Genomic DNA, 20,176 nt, shown 5'->3' with positions numbered 1-20,176 from the left:
GCAATCAGATGTTTACTTATACTGCATTGTGTACACTAAAACATGGGAAAATCTGGGAGGACAGCACCAATTTTTTTTCTTTAATAAATGTACCCTAATATTGATCACTTGTAGTTTGACTGCTTATTCCTTTTAATGGAGACGTCCCAGTCTTTGGATGTTGTGATAATTGCTATCACATCCTATTTGAGTTATGTATATTTGAAGCATATTTGCTACCGTCCGACCTTTTTAGGTTGAATCGTGATCCGATCTTTTCAATCAGGCTGACGTTGGCAATTCCGATCCACGTGTTTTGTCGGATTTACGGCCAAATCCGACAGCTTTTAGTCCTGTTTTCGACAGTGTCAATCCAACTTTTAAAAAAGTCGGATTGACATTGTCGAGAACGGCCAAAACCTGTCGGATTTGGCTGCAAATTGAATACTGCATTGTCGGATCCTTTCCATCGGAAAGGAGCCGACATGCATTGAATAGACCTAATAGTACTTTTCATTCGCAGCTGGGTCTGCAAATATGCAAATGCTATCTGTAGTAGTTCCACCCATCTTGCCCTGCTCTCTGAAATATTTCCTTTGTGTAGGTTCATTGGTACATAGGGGTAAATAAATACATTTACTAAACTGCGGTTTGGCTATGGATTTGAAACCCCCTCAAATTGCCTCAAAACCGCTGGATTTATTATTCAGTGCTTTGGTTGGTGATTCCCTTACAGCAGGGGTGGGGAACCTTTTTTCTACCAAGGGCCATTTGGATATTTACAAAATCCTTCGGGGGCCATACAAAAATGATCAACTTAATAATTAGCCTGCCCCCATTAGATATGCCCCCAGTAGTTATGCCCCAAGTCAGTAGTTATCCCTAGTCAGTAGTTATGCCCCCAGTAGATATGTCCCTAGTACATATGTCCCCAGTCACTTGGTATGCCCCATTAGATATGTCCTCAGTCAGTTGTTATGCCCCATTATATATGCCCCCTAGTAGCGCCGCTTACAACACACAAACACATTAAAAGAAAAAAACCCCACAATACTCACCAGTCCTGCTCCTGCTTCCAGACCATTGCCCTCCGCCTGGCCGCCTGCTCCTCAGAACTATGGGAGAGACGTCATGACATCTCTCCCATAGCACAGCACAGCCGCAAAAGCACACTGCCAGAGCCGTAAGCCGGAGCTCAGGAGTGAGCTCCTGCCTCCGGCTGCTGCTGAGGGGAAGAAGCCGGGCGCCCGCTAGTAACAAAATCTCAGCGTGTGCCCGGCATCTCCCTCAGTTAGGTGATCATGGCCGGGCCGGATCAAGTGGCTCTGCGGGCCTTGTATGGCCCCCGGGCCTGAGGTTCCCCACCCCTGCCTTACAGAGATGCCCACCAGTGGTTCAGTCACAAGTGCCAGAAAAAATGCAATAAAACGAATCACCATATCTATCTGGCCAATAAGAAGGTGTTTAGTAGTATTAAGCGAGCAATTTCTTTCTTTCTTTCTTTCTTTCTTTCTTTCTTTCTTTCTTTCTTTCTTTCTTTCTTTCTTTCTTTCTTTCTTTCTTTCTTTCTCTCTCTCTTTCTTTCTTATAGTAAACAGGTAGTATTAATGAATTGTTAATTGGTGTAATGTTTTTATGAAAGAGCAATATGGAGGGCCAGATTCAGAGGTGAAAGCACCTGACTCAGCCGCCATCTTGTGCACATTGCTGTCCACTGCTGGCTTCTCACATCCACTGCTCATGCAAATAAGCAGAAACATCAGGAACATCGGACACACATCGGTCACACAATCGACTCTATGCTGTTTTAGACTGAGCTGCGTTCCTAAGATGCTGGGGCCTCTCCAGTTGCAAATTAATTCACAGTGTCTGACTGGGCAATGCCTAGAAAATGTCCTGCATTTTTTAAGCCACCCCTGTTACCTACCCCAAATGCTGACAACATTTTGAGAAGAAATTCTCTGTGTGTCCGCAATCACTATTCAGTTGCCAAGCGAGCGCAGTGCGGCTTTACCACATACACAGTAGCAAAAAACAAAAAACAAATGCTTCATTGCATCAGGCATTGACATTGTGTCCACTAATAAATAAGACCCGTTGTTGGGGACAAAACATGACGATGAGCAACATTCAAATATATTACTGTAGGGTCATGAGAAAACTTACTTCTGAAAGCAGTGGGCCGCAGTGAGTACCCAATTTTTGTGAATGAGCGTCCCACCGCACACGTGAACATATTTCTTACTTCCTCTAGCCCGAAACTTGCAAAATAAAGCACAATAATTAATTCATTTTATGTACAAAGAATCTGTCAAATGCAGGCAGTATATTGAATGCATAAGTGATCACAACTGCAAGTTGTTTTTTAAAGTATACAAACACGGCTTCATTTTTCTCCAATAATAAAATTATTGTAAAAACTTGTTTTTCTTTTTAATCTATTTTTGAATTCTATTTTTATCTTAATTCTACAAAAACTTCCATAATTGTAAGCTTGCCCGCAAAACTGATTGTATGAATTAAATTAATAGTTCATAACAATCAATGACAATGTTGTCTGTATTCTGCTGGTCTGTGTTACGTTTACGTTTACGTTTACTAAGAACTCAATGCATAGGAAGCAGCACATGTCATATACTGTTGGAGGACTATTTATCAGCTAGGCAAGCTCAGACATGTATGATGTTAGTTTTTGTAAATGCTGGATGTTCTAGATGAAGCACACTTACGTGAATTGCACTAAGGGGGTCATTCCGAGTTGATCGCTCGCTAAAAACATTTTTCTGACTTGCCATCAGATAGTCGCCGCCTATGGTGGAGTGTATTTTCGCTTTGCAAGTGTGCGAACGCGTGTGCTGCCGAGCAGGCCGAAAAATGTTTGTGCAGTTTCTAAGTAACTCTAGACTTACTCAGCCCCTGCGATCATTTCAGCGTGTCTGGTCCAGATTTGACGTCAGACACCTGCCCTGCAAACGCCTGGACACGCCTGCGTTTTTTCCAACCACTCCCTGAAAACGGTCAGTTGACACCCATAAACGCCTTCTTCCTGTCAATCACCGTGCGTTCGGCTGTGCGAATGGATTCTTTGTTAAATCCATCGCTCAGCAACGAACCGCTTTGTACTTGTGCGACGCGCCTACGCATTGCGGTGCATATTCATGCGCAGTTTAGCCACGGTTGAGATGATCGCTATGCTGCAAAAAGTTGTTAGCGAGCGATCAACTCGGAATGACCCCCTAAATTCAGTGCATATCTAAAACGTCTTGTAGATTGCATTGTAGCATCCAGAATCCTGGCGGGGTTCCTGCTCTTAAATCCATAATCTATTTTCTTAAGGTGGAAAAGAGAACCTGACACTGTCAGAAGTCCTGAACCAAGCTAAGCTGGATGTTCTAGTTGCAGCACAGATCATTATTTAACCAGCACTGCACTGCTGTTGCATACAAATACCAAAGATCACATGACATGCTAGGATCCACAATGGCCTTTACTATTGCCTGTGAGTATATAGACCCTAAACAGGGCCAGCAAGGCACCCTAGGTCCTGCTACTAATCACTGGCGCTCCTCCTAGGGCACTGACCCAGACAAACTCAGTCTGCCTCATTTTAAGCTCAAACTTGGATCACAGAGTAAATCATGGGTCTTCAACCTGTGGCCCTCCAGCTGCTGTGAAACTACACATCTCAGCATGCCCTGCCACAGTTTTGCTACTAAGGTATGCTAAAACTGAGGCAGGGCATGCTGGGATGTGTAGTTCCACAGCAGCTGGAGGGCTGCAGGTTGAAGACCCACGGTCTAATCATGTAGAAAACTAGTAGCAATGTTGAGTTTGACTCAGCTAGCCTTGTGTGGATTTCGTTCACACGATCTGGTGTCCTCTCGGTAGCTTAACTGAATTGTTCAAGCTACGTTTGCGTTCTCATATATGTTTGATGCTTGTGGCAAGGGAAATAGATTGTAAGCTCCACTGGAGGAAGCACTTTAGAGCATAATTTTGTGATAGGTTTGTACAGGGCTATGTAATCTGTTTATTTCAATAAAAGTGGCTGATAAAAAATACTAATGTGTTCATATTCATACCAATTTTCTATAGTTAGAGTGACTGTAATCTCAAAGCACTTATTCAAAATCAAAACATGTTGTAATTATAAGAAATACATATGTCTCCGTCTGTGTTCGGCTGGGTACACAACTAGCAAATCTATTTGCCGCCTCAACATCGTGCTGACTGAGCGTCTGTTTCCGGTAAGCATATACACTTACCGATCTGCCGTTCAATGTGTTGGTCCTGGCATCCAGTTGGGTGGGCATTTGAATTTGCATGCCCAGCTGTGACGTCAGTCCCTGCAGCCAGTGTACAGGTGGTAGGCGTAGCCGTACACACACACACACACACACACACACACACACACACACACACACACACACACACACACAAAACTATGTTGTTTACAGACATATCAGGTGTACACAACCGCCAACCCATTTGCAATATAGATCGAATAGACAATTATCGGCCAGTGTGTAAAAATTATTTTACCTGCAAGGAAACCTGCCAAGGCCAGGAGAATGGGCGTACTTCATTCCCAGACACAATCCTCCCAGCTGTGTTTTGTTGGAAAAATGAAACGCCGCAATCTGCCGGCCAGTCTGAGAAAGTCAAGAAAGTACATGTTAAAGATAAGGTCTTTTCCCACGTCAAGTAATACCAACACCACCATACCGGCGCCGGAATCCCGACCGCCGGCATACCGACATCTTTTCTCCCTCTTGGGGTACCATGACCCCCCTGGAGGGAGAATAGATAGTGTGGCACGTGTAGCGTGGTGAGCGCAGCGAGCCCGCAAGGGGCTCATTTGCGCTCGCCCAGCTGTCGGTATGCTGGCGGTCGGGATTCCGGCGCCGGTATGCTGGTCGCCGGGACCCTGACCGCTGGCAAACCATACTACACCCCAAACTACAGCTGTGTCTAAGAGACTTTTTTTTGTGTGGAACACTTCTGGAATACATTTGGACTACTATTGGAGACAAAGGGGTAAATTTACTAAGATGGGAGTTCTAGATAATACCTGGACTCTAATTGGTTGCTATGGGCAACATCCCATCTTAAATAGAACTCCCATCTTAGTAAATTTACCCCACTTTCTCCTGGAGTAATGTTACAGGGAGCTGGCGGTGGAGCAGTTGGTTTAAGCTTTGGATGACACAGGCAATGTTGGGATAGTCAGTGAGTTCAGCAATGCTGGTATAAATGGGTGTAGAGGCACTGATGGCATCATATATGGGGGTACTGTGTGCATATCCAATGTGGGGATACTGCTGGTATAATAATTTTGTGATGTGTGTAATAAATATACAGATACTGTAGCACTGGTAATGGTTTCTGACAGGGAGACTAAAAATAAAAACTGGTTAGTTTAGGACATACAGCAATGATCAGGTACTATAATTCAATGTTACTTTTGTCGCTGAAGATTTTGACTAAAAGTATTCATCGACCGCAGTTTATTTCAGGACTAAAATTAGACTAAAATGAAAACTGAGATCCTCTGATGTTTACTAAAACAAAGCAAAAAAAAAAAAAATGACTAAGACTAAAACTAAATTTAAATCCATGTCAAAGGACACTGGAATTAACACTGGAAGTAGGGTTTTAAATGATATGTTCTAGATATTTCCTGTGAAGGAAATTGGATTGTGTATTGCACTTATTTGTTCTAACTAACTAAAGGCATTAATTTGTATATGATATATGGGAGCACTATGGTAAGTCAGACTCTCTATGTGACACATTCTCAGCCTACTGAGCTTAGATTACTAAACACATAGTTAAAGGTATGCAAACTTCTCAAGGAATGCATTTGGTTATCCTTAGTACAGTGGACCAAAACCGGTAAGGCGAACTGGCATGTTATGCTTTGATATTTATCCTTTTTGTCCTATACTAGCAGGGTTTTGACATTTACCTAGGAGATCTTTGTATGTCTGTTATGTATCTCTGGGAGAAAAGTAAATGGTGTGATGACGCAAGTAGTAACTGTGTAGCAGCATCAGGACAAAGGCCTTTTTTGTAATCTGATGATACTCAGTTGAACTGTGAAGGGAAAAATTATCTTGGTAAACTTACCAAATTTCATCATAGGTTACAACTAGCTCTTGCTTATCTGCTGATAATGCTGGAGGTATTGTACTTCTTCCTCACCCCAGTTCAATAGTCTAAAGCATTTTAAAGCAAAAAAAAAAAAAAAAGAACAGTTGGCACTTACTGCACATTGGGTGTCATTCCGAGTTCATCGCTCCGTAGCAGTTTTTAGCAGCCGTGCAAACGCTATGACGCCGCCCACTGGGAGTGTATTTTAGCCTAGCAGAAGTGCGAACGGTTGTATCGCAGAGCTCCTGCAAAAAATGTTTGTGTAGTTTCAGAGTAGCTCAAAACCTACTCAACGCTTGCGATCACTTCAGACTATTCAGTTCCGGATTTGACGTCACACACCCGCCCAGCCACGCCTGCATTTTCCCTGGCACGCCTGTGTTTTTCTAAACACTCCCTGAAAACGGTCAGTTGCCACCCAGAAGTGCCCACTTCATGTCAGTCACTCTGCGGAAACCAGTGCGACTGAAATGCATCGCTAGACCCTGTGCAAAACTGCATAGTTCGTTGTGGCCGTACGTCGCGCGTGCGCATTGCACTGCATACGCATGCGCAGAACTGCCGTTTTTTTGCCTGATCACTGCTCTGCGATCAAATGCAGCTAGCGATCAACTCGGAATGACCACCATTGTCATTATGCCAAAACACTCAGCAGGATGGCATAGAACCCAGAGGCAAGTTCTAGTGCACATCACCACGCTTACCTGGCATTTGAGCCTTAGGGGCCCATTTATTATTATTTAGATGCAATAATTAAAATTTCTTATCACTGCTATTCGCCGCAAAAAGAAATTCTATACCACCCGGACGTATTAAACATCATGGGCCTGATGCAGGAAGCTAAAATATGCGGGTAAACTTTCGAAAATGCAGTTTCCGGAGGATTGGCTGCATTCCGCCTATGCACAAAGCCCCGGAATGCGATAGATTACGGGGCTTGGATGCGATGGGCAACGTCACCTTCAGATGGAGTTGCCAAATAGAAGCCTATGGGCTTCTATCGCACTGCCCCTTCTGAGAGGGATACAATTGAATCCCTCCCAGCACCCCCCATGACACGTGCATTACTCAACGCATGCACAGATAGGACTCTGGGTCATAAACAAGAAAGTCCTATCATCGCAAAGGACAGCTCTTACTGCAAGAGCTGTCCCTTGTGATTTTCTTCATGCATACGGTGTTAGTTAATGCTGATATGCATGCGGAGGATAGCGGATTTCATCGCAAGCAAAATGAGATGATTGTTGCATCCCACCATACAGTATATCCAGGGACAGGGGTGTGTAAAGTAAAGTGATCGCATTAGAGATTATTTTTTTTCTCTGTGTTGTCCCACTGTGCATACACAGTCATCCAGCAGTGTGGTCATCCGACAGCACATGTGTGAGTGTCTATTACCAGGGGATCTCTCTCCTGGTAAATTATGGGATATGTCGCCCAAAGAGGCTACCGCATTCCGGAGCCTAGTAAATTTCACAATATAGAGGCCACAATATCTGCTGCAGAACCCCTGTAATACATTTAGGGAGTACTTACATTTTGCTGGTATCCCCTTGTAAGCATCAGTTTTTGGGGGGATTTCCCACTAAATACTAAATATGTATAATAAGTATGCCCCTTAGTGATGTCACTGGCCGGGTCCCAACAAAACCACATACTGGGACTTATCTGGAATGCCGATGTTTACAGAGATGAATGAAGTTTTGCTACTGCACATGTTTTTATGTCATTAAAAGTCACACAGCACATCCGCAACATAGGGGGTGATTCAGACCTGATCGCTGGGCTGCTAACTTTGCTGTCCTGCATTCAGACAGTCACCGCCTCCAGGGGGAGTGTATATTAGAGATGAGCGGGTTCGGTTTCTCTGAATCCGAACCCGCCAGAACTTCATGTTTTTTTTCACGGGTCCGAGCGACTCGGATCTTCCCGCCTTGCTCGGTTAACCCGAGCGCGCCCGAACGTCATCATGACGCTGTCGGATTCTCGCGAGGCTCGGATTCTATCGCGAGACTCGGATTCTATATAAGGAGCCGCGCGTCGCCGCCATTTTCACACGTGCATTGAGATTGATAGGGAGAGGACGTGGCTGGCGTCCTCTCCATTTAGATTATAAGAGACTGAGAGAGATTTACTGGAGCTGACTAGGAGGAGTACTGTTACTGTAGAAGTGTAGAGACTGAGTGGAGAGAGTTTACTAGTGAGGACAGTGCAGTTTACTTTATAATCCGTTCTCTGCCTGAAAAAAGCGATACACAGCACACAGTGACTCAGTCACATACCATATCTGTGTGCACTGCTCAGGCTCAGGCCAGTGTGCTGCATCATCTATTATCTATATATAATATTATATATATCTGTCTGACTGCTCAGCTCACACAGCTTATAATTGTGGGGGAGACTGGGGAGCACTACTGCAGTGCCAGTTATAGGTTATAGCAGGAGCCAGGAGTACATAATATATTATATAGTGAGTGACCACCAGACACACAGTGCAGTTTATTTAATATATCCGTTCTCTGCCTGAAAAAAGCGATACACACAGTGACTCAGTCAGTCACATACCATATCTGTGTGCACTGCTCAGGCTCAGGCCAGTGTGCTGCATCATCTATTATCTATATATAATATTATATATATCTGTCTGACTGCTCAGCTCACACAGCTTATAATTGTGGGGGAGACTGGGGAGCACTACTGCAGTGCCAGTTATAGGTTATAGCAGGAGCCAGGAGTACATAATATATTATATAGTGAGTGACCACCAGACACACAGTGCAGTTTATTTAATATATCCGTTCTCTGCCTGAAAAAAGCGATACACACAGTGACTCAGTCAGTCACATACCATATCTGTGTGCACTGCTCAGGCTCAGGCCAGTGTGCTGCATCATCTATTATCTATATATAATATTATATATATCTGTCTGACTGCTCAGCTCACACAGCTTATAATTGTGGGGGAGACTGGGGAGCACTACTGCAGTGCCAGTTATAGGTTATAGCAGGAGCCAGGAGTACATAATATATTATATAGTGAGTGACCACCAGACACACAGTGCAGTTTATTTAATATATCCGTTCTCTGCCTGAAAAAAGCGATACACACAGTGACTCAGTCAGTCACATACCATATCTGTGTGCACTGCTCAGGCTCAGGCCAGTGTGCTGCATCATCTATTATCTATATATAATATTATATATATCTGTCTGACTGCTCAGCTCACACAGCTTATAATTGTGGGGGAGACTGGGGAGCACTACTGCAGTGCCAGTTATAGGTTATAGCAGGAGCCAGGAGTACATAATATATTATATAGTGAGTGACCACCAGACACACAGTGCAGTTTATTTAATATATCCGTTCTCTGCCTGAAAAAAGCGATACACACAGTGACTCAGTCAGTCACATACCATATCTGTGTGCACTGCTCAGGCTCAGGCCAGTGTGCTGCATCATCTATTATCTATATATAATATTATATATATCTGTCTGACTGCTCAGCTCACACAGCTTATAATTGTGGGGGAGACTGGGGAGCACTACTGCAGTGCCAGTTATAGGTTATAGCAGGAGCCAGGAGTACATAATATATTATATAGTGAGTGACCACCAGACACACAGTGCAGTTTATTTAATATATCCGTTCTCTGCCTGAAAAAAGCGATACACACAGTGACTCAGTCAGTCACATACCATATCTGTGTGCACTGCTCAGGCTCAGGCCAGTGTGCTGCATCATCTATATATATTATATATCTGTCTGACTGCTCAGCTCACACAGCTTATAATTGTGGGGGAGACTGGGGAGCACTACTGCAGTGCCAGTTATAGGTTATAGCAGGAGCCAGGAGTACATATTATATTAAAATTAAACAGTGCACACTTTTGCTGCAGGAGTGCCACTGCCAGTGTGACTGACCAGTGACCTGACCACACTGACCACCAGTATAGTTAGTAGTATACTTATATTGTGATTGCCTGAAAAAGTTAAACACTCGTCGTGTGACTTCACTTGTGTGTTTGTTTTTTTTTTATTCTATAAAAATAAAACTCATTCTGCTGACAGACAGTGTCCAGCAGGTCCGTCATTATATAATATATAATATATACCTGTCCGGCTGCAGTAGTGATATATATATATTTTTTATATCATTTATCATCCAGTCGCAGCAGACACAGTACGGTAGTTCACGGCTGTGGCTACCTCTGTGTCTCTGCACTCGGCAGGCAGTCCGTCCATAATTGTAATACCACCTAACCGTGGATTTTTTTCATTCTTCTTTATACATACATAGTTACATAGACATCTTCTCTTTATCAACCAGTCTATATTAGCTGCAGACACAGTACAGTACGGTAGTTCACGGCTGTGGCTACCTCTGTGTCTGCACTCGGCAGGCAGTCCGTCCATAATTGTATACCACCTAACCGTGGTTTTTTTTCATTCTTCTTTATACATACATAGTTACATAGACATCTTCTCTTTATCAACCAGTCTATATTAGCTGCAGACACAGTACAGTACGGTAGTTCACGGCTGTGGCTACCTCTGTGTCTGCACTCGGCAGGCAGTCCGTCCATAATTGTATACCACCTAACCGTGGATTTTTTTTCATTCTTCTTTATACATACATAGTTACATAGACATCTTCTCTTTATCAACCAGTCTATATTAGCTGCAGACACAGTACAGTACGGTAGTTCACGGCTGTGGCTACCTCTGTGTCTGCAGTCGGCAGGCAGTCCATAATTGTATACTAGTATCCATCTCCATTGTTTACCTGAGGTGCCTTTTAGTTGTGCCTATTAAAATATGGAGAACAAAAATGTTGAGGTTCCAAAATTAGGGAAAGATCAAGATCCACTTCCACCTCGTGCTGAAGCTGCTGCCACTAGTCATGGCCGAGACGATGAAATGCCAGCAACGTCGTCTGCCAAGGCCGATGCCCAATGTCATAGTACAGAGCATGTCAAATCCAAAACACCAAATATCAGAAAAAAAAGGACTCCAAAACCTAAAATAAAATTGTCGGAGGAGAAGCGTAAACTTGCCAATATGCCATTTACCACACGGAGTGGCAAGGAACGGCTGAGGCCCTGGCCTATGTTCATGGCTAGTGGTTCAGCTTCACATGAGGATGGAAGCACTCAGCCTCTCGCTAGAAAAATGAAAAGACTCAAGCTGGCAAAAGCAGCACAGCAAAGAACTGTGCATTCTTCGAAATCCCAAATCCACAAGGAGAGTCCAATTGTGTCGGTTGCGATGCCTGACCTTCCCAACACTGGACGTGAAGAGCATGCGCCTTCCACCATTTGCACGCCCCCTGCAAGTGCTGGAAGGAGCACCCGCAGTCCAGTTCCTGATAGTCAGATTGAAGATGTCAGTGTTGAAGTACACCAGGATGAGGAGGATATGGGTGTTGCTGGCGCTGGGGAGGAAATTGACCAGGAGGATTCTGATGGTGAGGTGGTTTGTTTAAGTCAGGCACCCGGGGAGACACCTGTTGTCCGTGGGAGGAATATGGCCGTTGACATGCCAGGTGAAAATACCAAAAAAATCAGCTCTTCGGTGTGGAGGTATTTCACCAGAAATGCGGACAACAGGTGTCAAGCCGTGTGTTCCCTTTGTCAAGCTGTAATAAGTAGGGGTAAGGACGTTAACCACCTCGGAACATCCTCCCTTATACGTCACCTGCAGCGCATTCATAATAAGTCAGTGACAAGTTCAAAAACTTTGGGTGACAGCGGAAGCAGTCCACTGACCAGTAAATCCCTTCCTCTTGTAACCAAGCTCACGCAAACCACCCCACCAATTCCCTCAGTGTCAATTTCCTCCTTCCCCAGGAATGCCAATAGTCCTGCAGGCCATGTCACTGGCAATTCTGACGAGTCCTCTCCTGCCTGGGATTCCTCCGATGCATCCTTGCGTGTAACGCCTACTGCTGCTGGCGCTGCTGTTGTTGCCGCTGGGAGTCGATGGTCATCCCAGAGGGGAAGTCGTAAGCCCACTTGTACTACTTCCAGTAAGCAATTGACTGTTCAACAGTCCTTTGCGAGGAAGATGAAATATCACAGCAGTCATCCTACTGCAAAGCGGATAACTGAGGCCTTGACAACTATGTTGGTGTTAGACGTGCGTCCGGTATCCGCCGTTAGTTCACAGGGAACTAGACAATTTATTGAGGCAGTGTGCCCCCGTTACCAAATACCATCTAGGTTCCACTTCTCTAGGCAGGCGATACCGAGAATGTACACGGACGTCAGAAAAAGACTCACCAGTGTCCTAAAAAATGCAGTTGTACCCAATGTCCACTTAACCACGGACATGTGGACAAGTGGAGCAGGGCAGGGTCAGGACTATATGACTGTGACAGCCCACTGGGTAGATGTATGGACTCCCGCCGCAAGAACAGCAGCGGCGGCACCAGTAGCAGCATCTCGCAAACGCCAACTCTTTCCTAGGCAGGCTACGCTTTGTATCACCGCTTTCCAGAATACGCACACAGCTGAAAACCTCTTACGGCAACTGAGGAAGATCATCGCGGAATGGCTTACCCCAATTGGACTCTCCTGTGGATTTGTGGCATCGGACAACGCCAGCAATATTGTGTGTGCATTAAATATGGGCAAATTCCAGCACGTCCCATGTTTTGCACATACCTTGAATTTGGTGGTGCAGAATTTTTTAAAAAACGACAGGGGCGTGCAAGAGATGCTGTCGGTGGCCAGAAAAATTGCGGGACACTTTCGGCGTACAGGCACCACGTACAGAAGACTGGAGCACCACCAAAAACTACTGAACCTGCCCTGCCATCATCTGAAGCAAGAAGTGGTAACGAGGTGGAATTCAACCCTCTATATGCTTCAGAGGTTGGAGGAGCAGCAAAAGGCCATTCAAGCCTATACAATTGAGCACGATATAGGAGGTGGAATGCACCTGTCTCAAGTGCAGTGGAGAATGATTTCAACGTTGTGCAAGGTTCTGCTGCCCTTTGAACTTGCCACACGTGAAGTCAGTTCAGACACTGCCAGCCTGAGTCAGGTCATTCCCCTCATCAGGCTTTTGCAGAAGAAGCTGGAGGCATTGAAGAAGGAGCTAAAAGGGAGCGATTCCGCTAGGCATGTGGGACTTGTGGATGCAGCCCTTAATTCGCTTAACAAGGATTCACGGGTGGTCAATCTGTTGAAATCAGAGCACTACATTTTGGCCACCGTGCTCGATCCTAGATTTAAAGCCTACCTTGGATCTCTCTTTCCGGCAGACACAAGTCTGCTGGGGTTGAAAGACCTGCTGGTGACAAAATTGTCAAGTCAAGCGGAACGCGACCTGTCAACATCTCCTCCTTCACATTCTCCCGCAACTGGGGGTGCGAGGAAAAGGCTCAGAATTCCGAGCCCACCCGCTGGCGGTGATGCAGGGCAGTCTGGAGCGACTGCTGATGCTGACATCTGGTCCGGACTGAAGGACCTGACAACGATTACGGACATGTCGTCTACTGTCACTGCATATGATTCTCTCAACATTGATAGAATGGTGGAGGATTATATGAGTGACCGCATCCAAGTAGGCACGTCACACAGTCCGTACTTATACTGGCAGGAAAAAGAGGCAATTTGGAGGCCCTTGCACAAACTGGCTTTATTCTACCTAAGTTGCCCTCCCACAAGTGTGTACTCCGAAAGAGTGTTTAGTGCCGCCGCTCACCTTGTCAGCAATCGGCGTACGAGGTTACATCCAGAAAATGTGGAGAAGATGATGTTCATTAAAATGAATTATAATCAATTCCTCCGCGGAGACATTGACCAGCAGCAATTGCCTCCACAAAGTACACAGGGAGCTGAGATGGTGGATTCCAGTGGGGACGAATTGATAATCTGTGAGGAGGGGGATGTACACGGTGATATATCGGAGGGTGAAGATGAGGTGGACATCTTGCCTCTGTAGAGCCAGTTTGTGCAAGGAGAGATTAATTGCTTCTTTTTTGGGGGGGGTCCAAACCAACCCGTCATATCAGTCACAGTCGTGTGGCAGACCCTGTCACTGAAATGATGGGTTGGTTAAAGTGTGCATGTCCTGTTTTGTTTATACAACATAAGGGTGGGTGGGAGGGCCCAAGGACAATTCCATCTTGCACCTCTTTTTTCTTTTCTTTTTCTTTGCATCATGTGCTGATTGGGGAGGGTTTTTTGGAAGGGACATCCTGCGTGACACTGCAGTGCCACTCCTAGATGGGCCCGGTGTTTGTGTCGGCCACTAGGGTCGCTAATCTTACTCACACAGTCAGCTACCTCATTGCGCCTCTTTTTTTCTTTGCGTCATGTGCTGTTTGGGGAGGGTTTTTTGGAAGGGACATCCTGCGTGACACTGCAGTGCCACTCCTAGATGGGCCCGGTGTTTGTGTCGGCCACTAGGGTCGCTAATCTTACTCACACAGCTACCTCATTGCGCCTCTTTTTTTCTTTGCGTCATGTGCTGTTTGGGGAGGGTTTTTTGGAAGGGCCATCCTGCGTGACACTGCAGTGCCACTCCTAGATGGGCCCGGTGTTTGTGTCGGCCACTAGGGTCGCTAATCTTACTCACACAGCTACCTCATTGCGCCTCTTTTTTTCTTTGCGTCATGTGCTGTTTGGGGAGGGTTTTTTGGAAGGGACATCCTGCGTGACACTGCAGTGCCACTCCTAGATGGGCCCGGTGTTTGTGTCGGCCATTAGGGTCGCTTATCTTACTCACACAGCGACCTCGGTGCAAATTTTAGGACTAAAAATAATATTGTGAGGTGTGAGGTATTCAGAATAGACTGAAAATGAGTGTAAATTATGGTTTTTGAGGTTAATAATACTTTGGGATCAAAATGACCCCCAAATTCTATGATTTAAGCTGTTTTTTAGTGTTTTTTGAAAAAAACACCCGAATCCAAAACACACCCGAATCCGACAAAAAAAATTCGGTGAGGTTTTGCCAAAACGCGTTCGAACCCAAAACACGGCCGCGGAACCGAACCCAAAACCAAAACACAAAACCCGAAAAATTTCAGGCGCTCATCTCTAGTGTATATTCGCCGTGCAATTGTGTGATCGCATGTGTACGCCGAGCTGCAAAAATCCACTGTGTGCAGTCTCTGAGCAGCTCAGGACTTACTCCTACAGTGCGATCAGAACAGTCTGATCGGGGCCGGAGCTGACGTCAGACACACTCCCTGGAAATGCTTGAGCACGCCTGTGTTTTTCCGGACACTCCCAATAAACGGTCAGTTACCACCCACAAGTGGCCTCATCCTGTCAACCACCTTGCGAACGCCCATGCGTGCCCTGTTAAGGCTCAGCTGCTGTGCATGCATGACCTGTGCAGATATAACATGTGCAGAGAGAGTTAGATTTCGGTGGAGCGTGTTGAAACTGAAATCTAAATTGCAGTGTAAAAATAAAGCAGCACAGAAACCCTGCACAGAAACAAAATAACCCACCCAAATCTAACTTTCTCTGCACATGTTATATCTGCCCCCCCCCCCTCTGCAGTGCACATGGTTTTGTCCATTAGCTAACAAATTTGCTGCTGCGATCAGATCTGAATTACCCCCCTTGACCCAGTGCATTGGATTTGCCAAACTGATGGGTTCAGAGAATTATACCACATGGAAATTCACTATGCAGTTAAAGTGGGCAAAACTTTGGAAAGTCACCAGTGATCTCAGTGATAACCCCAACTTTGATGATGTGGAAATGGCCATTTAAACCATATGCTTAGCTGTATAGCAGCATGTATATTCCATTATTCATGGGAAGGTGACGACCAGAAACGGACTGCCCATCTGGCACTTCTGGCAAATGCTGGAAGGGCTCATGGGCTGGCGGGCCGGTCCTGTCACATAAAGAGCTGGGAAGGCCACGCTGTCCGCTCTGGCCACTGGCCCGCACACCCTCCCGTCTCCATGGAAATGGAGGTGTGCCGCGAGTACACGCCTCCCTGACGCGCATCAAACCCTGTGTGCCGTGTCGCGCCCCCCCCCACTCATCCATCTCCATGGAAATGGGGGCGTACTGTGAGTCCACACACCCCTTAATCATGGTACGCCCCCGTGACGACCAGGAACGGACTGCCCATCTGGCACTTCTGGCAAATGCTGGAAGGGCTCATGGGCTGGCGGGCCGGTCCTGTCACACAAAGAGCTGGGAAGGCCACGCTGTCTGCTCTGGCCACTGGCCCGCACACCCTCCCGTCTCCATGGAAATGGAGGTGTGCCGCGAGTACACGCCTCCCTGACGCGCATCAAACCCCGTGTGCCGTGTCGCGCCCCCCCCCCCCCCACTCATCCATCTCCATGGAAATGGGGGCGTACCGTGAGTCCACACACCCCTTAATCATGGTACGCCCCCTTGTAGTGTCTGCGCGCCACCTTTCGTGGCATGCGTGCCCCTGTCATGTGCACGTGCGTTGAAGCCAAGCGTGTGCATGCACATGCCAGGGCCAATTTCGCCCCTCAGTCCATCCCTGGTGACAATACAAGTGTGGGTAACATCAAAGAAAAATGCTTAATAAGATCAATCATCCTGAGGCTCACTTTGTACGGCACTAAGCTAAGTGCATGCAAGAATATGATAAATATATACATACATAAGATGCTGCCTATATTTCAGTAAGTAACTTCTGTAGGTGGCCAAGAAGATGGGAGGAACTGGCATTGCATACATTCTACTGTTTATAGCTGAGTTTTATGTTGTGGTTGATGTGTGTGTGTGCTTGGGAAGGGAGTGGGTGTTCATAACCAAGTCTGTGTCCACAAAATGATCTATTTCAACACATTGCACTTGTTTTATTGTAGTAGTATTATTGTTGTTTCAGTAGTGTCATGCTACTACATTTATGCTTTTACAATAAACAAAAACCTACCATGCACCCATTAGCCCTTGTGCATAAGGGAGACTATAGGAGCATCTGCTTCCCTTTCATTTTTGTTCACTCTCTTTCCTGCAATTTCTTAGGTGTCTATAAACTCTGTTGACATTGGGATCTACACGGGAGAATTTCTGGTATGATAGATTATTATGTCATAGAACCTGAATTAGAACAGACCGTTTGGCTGGGTTGAAGACCAAAATCTTACCAAACAGTTTAGCTTGTTTAATGCTCAATTTGGGATATGCTTATGATAGGACAAGCAGAACAGACTGATATTATTATAATTATTCAGCTTACTTTCATGTCTCTGCATTTCAATAAATTAGAATATATTTTCAGTTAATATTCTGATTAATGCCACCACGGAGCAACCTTGTTTTTATCACAGAACACTTCCGTACATACTGTAGGTGCAACATTACCCTGCCATGGTGCCACCATGTCATTAGGAAGTACAACTAATATACAATCAATCTCAAACAGATCTACATTAATAAGTTCTATTCAAATTGGGTTGAGGTTACCTAAAGGTTAAAAAAAAGTGGCGGACTAGATGGGCCAAGTGGTTCTTATCTGCCGTCACATTCTATGTTTCTACATTACTAAGTTTACTATGGGGGTCATTCCTAGTTGATCGCTGGCTGCCATTGTTCGCAGCGCAGCGATCAAGCTAAAAATCAGCATTTCTGTGCATGCATATGCGGCGCAATGCACACGCGCGACGTACGGGTACAAAGCCTGTTGTGGTTGTGCACAGGTTCTAGCGAAGTTTTCAGTCGCACTGGAGGTTGCAAGAAGATTGACAGGAAGGGGGCATTTCTGGGTGTCAACTGACCGTTTTCAGGGAGTGTTTGCAAAAACGCAGGCGTGTTTGAAAAAACGCAGGCATGGCTGGGCGTTCGCTGGGTGGGTGTATGACGTCAAATCCGGACACGAATAGGCTGAAGAGATCGCAAGCGCTGAGTAGGTTTAGAGCTACTCTGAAACTGCACAAACTGTTTTTGAAGAGCTCGGCTGCACAAGCGTTTGCACTTCTGCTAAGCTAAAATACGCTCCCCAGTGGGCGGCGGCATAGCGTTTGCACGGCTGCTAAAACTAGCCAGCGAGTGATCAACTCGGAATGACCCCCTATATTCCATGTCTATGTGTATAGTAAAAGGTGAGCCATTTATCAAGGTGATGTTGTTCACAGTTTGATCAGCCTTCTGAATATCTACATACAGTAAGTATAAAGGGGAATGCACATAATGCACAACTGACATTTTGGTGCTAATTGTACACTATCCTCTGGATGGAATAAACATATTTATTATATATTATTAATTCATTTCATAATGTGGACATTGCCCTCTGCACTGAAATGATGCATGATTATGTAAAATAATAGCACTATTATACTACATCCAGCACTCAGCAGATGGCTCAGTAGCAAAAACGCGTGTGTTTACCCATCAGTAAACCCTGAGGGATCTTCTTGCTAGAACCCTCTGTCACCAATGCTCTGAGTCTCTGTAAACTACACACAACTGTATAAAGAATCATGTTTTTTTTTAACATATATTCTGCAGTCAATATAAAAAATAAACCAATGTATTTTCTCTCTAGGTATCAATGTGCCACAATGCCATAACACATGTAAAATCTGCCATATTCATGAGAAAAGAAATAAAAACTGAAAACATTAAGAAATAAAATAATTGATGATATATTTTAACTCTAAAGCAAAAAATAAAACATTATGTACAGGGTAATAGAGTTACCTACCCAGGTGCAGAAACTTGGGATGGATGATGTGCTGGGGTGAGGTTGCCTGTGCTACTGACAGCACAAAAAGCAGGATAAGACCTTTTAAAAACATTTCCAGTTGTCTGAACTGCTGTAATGAGGGCAGTGTTGGTATTTATACCACAGAGGCAGTGACATTATCAGTTTTACACAGGGGAAACAACACTAACTTTTGCTGTTACCAGGGTCCTGATAAATGAACGTACTGTATAACAATGCACACTGATCAAAACACATGGGCCTGGATGGTTCTACATGTGCCCAGCATTCTCTCATAAACTGACCACCGGGACTAATATCAGCAGTTTTATACTGGCTGACAGAAAACAGGCTCAGCTGGGACTATATGTGAGGTATCACGGCATAACAGTACAGAAAAATAAATATAGCTCTCTTCATTTTAAATACGGTTCCTTTATAGCTTTACACAACAGAAATGATTCCTAAAGTGTGCTTATGGTTATCTATTATTTGTAAAATGCTATCGCTGTATATACATTGCACGTTCTAGAGAGACTGGCCTGGGGGCTACTCAGTTGTAGAAGATGGCCGCAGCACTTCTCAACCACCAAAATTGGCTACATTGGGATATGGAATACATACCTATTACCGGCAGCCGGGATCCTAGCCACCAGTATGCCGGCAGCGGGTCGTGGACACCCACAGATGGAAAAAAGCCTGTGTTGCCAGGAATTACGGCGGTGGCATTTCACCACCTGTCAGGATTCTGGCGTTGACATTGAGACCGCCGGGATCCCAACAAGCGGTCTCGTGATTGCCTCCCTGGGATACCTCATTCCACTGTCATTTGTGCAGCTAAACATCACAGAGAACTGAATATGAGCATCTACTGTGCATCTACCTCAACATCCGAATTTGCTCAGACTGCTGTGTAGTGTTTCTAAGCATTTACTAAGAGGAATGTGAGCCAGAATACACTTGCTATGGACAGTTACTTATTAAAACCACTGCTATTTAATATTCATTCAAATAACACAGCATCATTTATTAAGATTGTATTAGTAAGTCAAAGCACTGTGCTCACTCCTGTCTCAAAATAATAAGTGGCACAGACACACATTCAAATTTGAATACTATATAAGAAATGAGGATAAAGATAGACAGACAGACCGACAGACCGACAGACAGACAGACAGACAGACAGACAGACAGACAGATTATAAATAGACAGGCAACAATAGCAAAATGCATGCAGGATGTGATTTTTCTCCTCAGTATGCTGACCATGTGACTTGCTTACATCATAAACATCCTTTATGATGTCACACAGCTATGGCTGAAAGATCATTTCTCTGTTAAGAACTGTCAGTTATGAACTGTATCTGCTGATATGACAT

The 20,176-nt window shown here is 45.0% G+C and overlaps 1 protein-coding gene across 1 annotated transcript in view; it reads right to left on the bottom strand.

Annotated features, from left to right (window-relative positions):
- Positions 1-18,920, bottom strand: part of LOC135057631 (elastase-1-like) — a 32,271-nt gene extending 13,351 nt beyond the window's left edge. Inside the window, exons 1-3 of the mRNA XM_063963454.1 lie at positions 18,798-18,920; positions 4,522-4,631; positions 2,146-2,240 (exon numbers count right to left, since the gene is read on the bottom strand). Coding sequence (XP_063819524.1) covers positions 2,146-2,240; positions 4,522-4,631; positions 18,798-18,891 — 299 coding nt within the window. The 5' untranslated portion in view covers positions 18,892-18,920. The remainder of the gene's footprint in view (positions 1-2,145; positions 2,241-4,521; positions 4,632-18,797) is intronic.
- Positions 18,921-20,176: the final 1,256 nt, after the last annotated feature.

The sequence above is a fragment of the Pseudophryne corroboree genome, chromosome 3 (genome assembly GCF_028390025.1).
Source record: "Pseudophryne corroboree isolate aPseCor3 chromosome 3, aPseCor3.hap2, whole genome shotgun sequence".
In the NCBI taxonomy this organism is placed as follows: domain Eukaryota; kingdom Metazoa; phylum Chordata; class Amphibia; order Anura; family Myobatrachidae; genus Pseudophryne; species Pseudophryne corroboree.
This window is presented reverse-complemented; position numbering and strand designations above follow the sequence as displayed.